The sequence below is a fragment of the Poecilia formosa genome, unplaced genomic scaffold (genome assembly GCF_000485575.1).
Source record: "Poecilia formosa unplaced genomic scaffold, Poecilia_formosa-5.1.2 Scaffold837, whole genome shotgun sequence".
Lineage (NCBI taxonomy): Eukaryota > Metazoa > Chordata > Actinopteri > Cyprinodontiformes > Poeciliidae > Poecilia > Poecilia formosa.
In genome coordinates this window covers 43,938-49,579 of record NW_006800776.1, presented here as the reverse complement: position 1 = coordinate 49,579, position 5,642 = coordinate 43,938, and the positions used below count along the sequence as shown (strand labels likewise).

At 37.5% G+C, this 5,642-nt stretch overlaps 1 protein-coding gene across 2 annotated transcripts in view; it reads right to left on the bottom strand.

Moving 5' to 3' along the window:
- The window catches only part of ppm1e (protein phosphatase, Mg2+/Mn2+ dependent, 1E), a 56,708-nt gene that overhangs the window by 13,906 nt on the left and 37,160 nt on the right, over positions 1–5,642 (bottom strand). For both annotated transcript variants that reach the window (XM_007543518.2, XM_007543519.2), the window contains 2 exons: positions 2,135–2,256; positions 652–851 (listed from right to left, as the gene is read on the bottom strand). In XM_007543518.2, the coding sequence (XP_007543580.1) occupies positions 652–851; positions 2,135–2,256 (322 nt within the window). The remainder of the gene's footprint in view (positions 1–651; positions 852–2,134; positions 2,257–5,642) is intronic.

The following is a 5,642-nucleotide window of genomic DNA, read 5'->3' as shown; positions in this document are numbered from 1 at the left end:
AGGCTCCAGATTAATTAAGTTAATTCACTTTATTAAAATACGTCCCACTTCTGTCAGGGACAGGAACGTAGGATCTACTGGGTAGTGGCCTGGGTTAGGGTTTCATTTTCTTTGTAGGGATTCATTTTCTGTATATTATTTTGTATCTGTGTTGGATAAACACATTTTTGTATTCACAAACTTTATGCATTAAAGGAAAGAACTCAATAAAAAGACAGTGATTAAAAGAAAATCAAAATGTAGAGCTCAGGTGTGATGAAAAAAAACCAAGATCAGTTTTTTCATTTTCTTTTTAAAATCCAAGTGAAAAACAAACAAATCTGTTGGCAGGAAAATCAAGATGGATCAACCTGCCTGCAGGAATGATTATTTATCGTTTATTAAAAATGTCTTGGCTACTTTCTGTAAACTGTTAGATTTGGGGGAAAAAATTGTTCAGAGAATTTTTTGGTTTTCATTTTGTTTTTGCTCTGATCAGTTTGCCGTTTTTATTATTTATGTTTTACCAACTATGTTTCTCTAGTTTTAGTGCAAATATCTCAGCACAGCTGAATCCAGATAAGACTAACAAGTAACTTTTTAGCAACTTATAACATCTGATAAATAAATATCCTCTGAAAATGATTAACAAATTGCATAAATAAATTTTACCTGAATGTTGAAGAGTGTGTTGAAGTCGGGGATGATGACGTGCTTATCCTCCATCTTGCGCCTCATGTTCTTGATGGCATGGATGGACGTTTCGTAGTATGGCTGCGGGCGGCGGCGGAACGGCAGCTCCTTCTGCCACAGGCAGCAAATCTCAAACAGTCTGTTAAACACCAACCGCGCCATCTTCACCGACTCCATCTCTGCAACCAACGCACAAGCAGTCAGGAAAAGCCTTTTCTCCTCACTTGCAAAGACGCTTACGATTTTATCCCCATGAGCCAATTTAAAACTCTTCTTAAAACTCTTTAAACAAAGAGTGTGAATGCTGTTCAGTGATTTTATTAAGTATTAATTCTACATTCTGGTTGTAGTAGTTTTATTTTGTGTATTTTATCTGCCGTTAGATTGGAAAAGTTTAAAACGAGTGGAGCTGTGATAAACGAAGCAGGACGAGTTTCCAAATGTATCTGAAAAGCAGGAGGTAAAGAAAACATTGACAGTTGTTGCTTTTTGGCATCTTTGGGTCTCCATAGAGGCTGTTTAGTTTGAGGCATTTGCACCAGATGTGCCAATAATTGCATTTTGAACAGATGTGATTTCTCTAAAATAATAAATTTAGCAAAAATGGAGACTGTGTACAATAATTTACTAGTCTGAAGACTCCAGGCTTTACAGCAAAAACACTTTTGACCCGTTTGTTGGATCTTCAGGCATCGTAAAACGTTTTGGCTTTGCTTTCAGACAATGGCTCTACTCCTTTTCATCAGCAGCAATAAAACAGGCAAAAATAATTGAGTTGGAACTGTTTGAACATCTAAATTAACAAATAAATATTAAATATAACCTGAATTCAAAGTCAAAATAAATAGAAGCCCCATAAACCTGATGCGACTCTGAACTATGAAAAAAAAATCCACATTTTCCACAAATTAAATCTTCAAACAGAAAATTTGATTAATCAATAAAATTTGATTTTGATTCATCAGAGTAAAGGGGGCTGCAGAAAAATAAATACGTCATGAGTTGCAGATTTGTACTTAATATCCACATATTAACTTTTTATTATTTATTTTCTTTTGGTTTTTTGCATTAAATCTGAATGAAACTCTGAAGTGTCTGTTTGGAACGAAGGAACATTTATTTTTAAGGGTTTGCGACTAAAGAGAGAACAAAGAACCAAAACTGTAAAATGTTAGCATTGCATAATAGTTTGTTTTTTCATTTTGAAGGTTACGGGTTACAGCTGTTGAATTTTGAATATTACATGCGAGTAAAATATTCGCTGATCTGAACCATAAACAAGGGAAGCCGTTTGGCGTCCGGCTGTGACTGAGCCGCTTATCGCCCTCTAGTGGTCAAATCCCACTTACTGCACCCAGAGAGGAGAAGTGGGACGCGGCTCTGGAGGTTTGTGGCTGAGTGTGAGGGACGAACTGAGAGGCAGCCCTAATTTGTTTGAGAGAGCGATTCCCCGGCGACTCACGTGGCAACGGATCGGCGCCGTCTTCTACAGCCTTGTTGAGGTTCTGGATGGACAGATCGGACTGGAGCAGGCTGTCTGCGGTGGCGCGGGCCAGAGCGGCCGCCAGCGAGCAGGGGCAGTTACTGTGGAGAGACAGGTCAGGAATCAGTCAATAAATCCATCAATAATCAATCAATGGAGTTTATTGGTGCGGTATTGATCGGGTCAGAATGTGGAATCCATTTACCTTGAATCTAGGCTGAAACTATTTAAATAATCATCAGCTCATCTAATCAATGATTGATCAATAACTGGACAAATCGATGTTCTCCAGCTGCTGCTGCAGTTCTGACTAAAACCAGGCAGATAAACCGCATCAGATCTGAAGCCCTTCAACTAATAAAAATGGTTAAAACTGTGGAAAAAAAGTTAGTCGCCTTGTTGCTATAGCAACAGTAAAACTGCAAACTTCTGTTTCCTTGAGTTGCTCAGTTCAGCTCATAAACAATTATTGGCAACTCAGTGCTTGTTGCCAGGTGCCATCGGTTTATTTTGGACGGTAATATTTACACTCCAACAAAACTAAAAAAGATTAAAATAGACAAAAACATGAAACTACTTTAATATCAGCTGGTTACCAAACTCAAGATGATCAGAACCTCACATACTTTCCAACATGTTTTGGTCTAAAGCCCTCTTAATAAGATGCTAGAGAAAATTTTCTTGGAATCTTTTGTACACAGAGCTGCCCCTCCTCCACCTATTGCTGCATCGTGTTGATCAGCTGCCTGAAGGAAATCTCCAACATTTTTATTTCACTTACAATAAAGTCCAATGAATTCCCCCGTCCAATAATTGCCTGAACCGGCTCGTCTTTGCAGGACTGCGGGGCTGGTCAGTTTGGTGAGGGGCGGGGAACACCCTGGGCAGATTGCCACGACAAATTCAGTTGCTTGGAAATGTTTCTGTCACAAAGACTGGACAGGCATGGAGAGGAACCAGATGTTTCAAAGCAAATGCAACATTTCTGGCAACAGACTCACTCAGAAGGCAAATGTTGGTAGATTAACGGCCTCCGAGTGGGAATAAGCCACATTACCCTCAACAGGAAACTACCATCACGTCTTTAATCAGCACTTCCTCTTCAGGTCATTCTGGTTCATATTAATTGAAACCTAGCAGGCCAGCAGAATCCTCAAAGGCTGCATTGCATTTAATTTCCAAATAATAAATGAACCAGGTTTTTCTGAGCACAACACTTTGCAATTCTGCTGCATCCAGTGTGACAGGCGCTCAGTGGCTCATGCATCACGAGTTTAATCAATAAAAACTCTCACAGCGCTAAGCCTCAACATCTGTAAAGAACTCAAGCCCGTTTCTGCCAACAGAGACGACCAAATGAGCTCATTTCATCCATAATGCTGGGATCGTTAAAATACGCAGACGCTTTTAAATAAGACGTAAACGTTAGCATAAATAAATACTTATTTATTAGTATGGGCTTGAGTGGAGTAGTTGAGAGCATTTACAACATACCTGAAGCTGAAAACCATCAGACTGATTGTATTTTGAAGCATGTGATAGAAATGTTCATGTATGGCTCAGACTCAAGCTAACAGCTATTTGAAGTCAAGATATAAACTCCTGAGTGAAGCTAACGTTGGCTCAGAGTGAAATTAAATGTTTATAGACAAGCTATGCTAGCAAAAACAAAGTTCAGCGAACATCAACTCAGAATTAAGCTAACAGTGACTCAGTTTTAAGACAACTATGTAATAACTTGAAGTCAAACTAACAGCTACTCAAAGTTAAACTAAGAGATGCTAAATATGAAGCTGGCAGCTAATCAACACATTACAGCGTTTGAAAAAGTTTAACCCTCAAGTAGTTACAGGAAATGTTCTTATTTCCACGGAAACTACAAATAAACTGAGAAATAATTAAAAGTATCTAAAAGTAATTTAGTCATTCCCCCAGGGACTGAATGAGCCGATTATTAGTGATGTACTTTCTGCACTTTATTGCAGCTATTATTATTCATGATCCTCAAAGTTTTAGTAAAATCATCAAAACCCCATTTGCTGTTGCAGCTCCATCATTTTATTCAGTTTTCACCTCAGCAGATTCAATATTAACAGAAAACTGATCATCTCCTCATGTTCACTAAACCAAAACAGGTTTAGGTTTCTCAATATTAGGCTTTGTTTTAATGACATATTACTGTAAATGTGGGTCAAGTATCATCTGCATCAGAATCCTCTCCAACTGCTGCAACACATTCACCAATCAATCAATCAATCAATCAATCAATCAATACAATTCATCAAAATGTTATGGGTTCATATTCAAGGAAATGAGATATTTAGAAAAATTAATTCGGACAAATATTGAAAAAACGTAAATCTATTAGAGGTTATGACAATCTTCTTTAAACGATGCATAAAAACAGGCAGTAAACAAACATCTAACTGTGGTTTGATTATTTTTTAGATGTGACCTGCAACACATTGAGCACATTTCTAGTTATGGTGGCTTCTCGTTCTTCTCGGAGCTCAAATACATTTTCAAAATTCTCAGGCGGAAAAACAGCAATAACTCCAATTGAAGCTGTAATTCTGACGAGAAAAGTTAAAACTTTTCAGTAAATCCATAATCACTTCTAATAGTTTGAATCTCATTAATACATATTTTCCTCGTTTCCTCTGAGCCGGTCGGCGCCGGTCCAGGTCCAACTTCTTGGATGTCTGTTATCTTTTACATTTCTTTTTATTCTCTCTTTATTCTGCTAATATTAATACTGACAATTATTTAGTTTCGCTTTGGGATCAATAAAGTATATTTTAATTTGAAATAAACCAATAATTGACGGAGGAAGGACTGACGGACGTTCAACAGGCTCTGCAGTGCAAATATTCATTTATTATCCAATTTCTATTTAAATTAAAACTGAAAAATAAATCTATAAACAGTTTGGTTTCTGCCAGTTCTGTTAAGATGAAAGGACAAATTTATCTTTCATATTCACCAATAATTTCATTTTACATAATTGCCGCTATAGGAATCAGTATTTTAAAAAGTTAAACTATGTCTACTATTGTTAATTAAACATTTGATCCCACTTGATTATTGTTATGAATATCGCCGAGTTCTGTGAACAAACAAGGGAATTAATCCAGTTTTTATCGTTTTATTGAACTTATTAAATTCCAGCGGCAAAAGGAAAATAAAACCAGTGAAGAAAAACTAAAAACTGAGAGGGAAGGTTTTCCGCCAGAGTGGCAGCTCCGCCCATTCATCTATCCACTTATAAAGGAATTGATCAACATTTCATTCATTATGAATCTAATCAGCTCTAAGCTAACGGTTCATTCTGCGTCTAAAGGAACTCAGGGTTTCGGCTGCTCTGCAGTTTTCTGGAAGTTTGTTCCAGATCTGTGGTGCATGAAGCTGAAAGCTGCTTCTTCATGTTTGGTTCTGGATGCAGAGCAGAATCAGAACCAGCAGCTCTTTGGTGAGTTTTGCTGCTGCA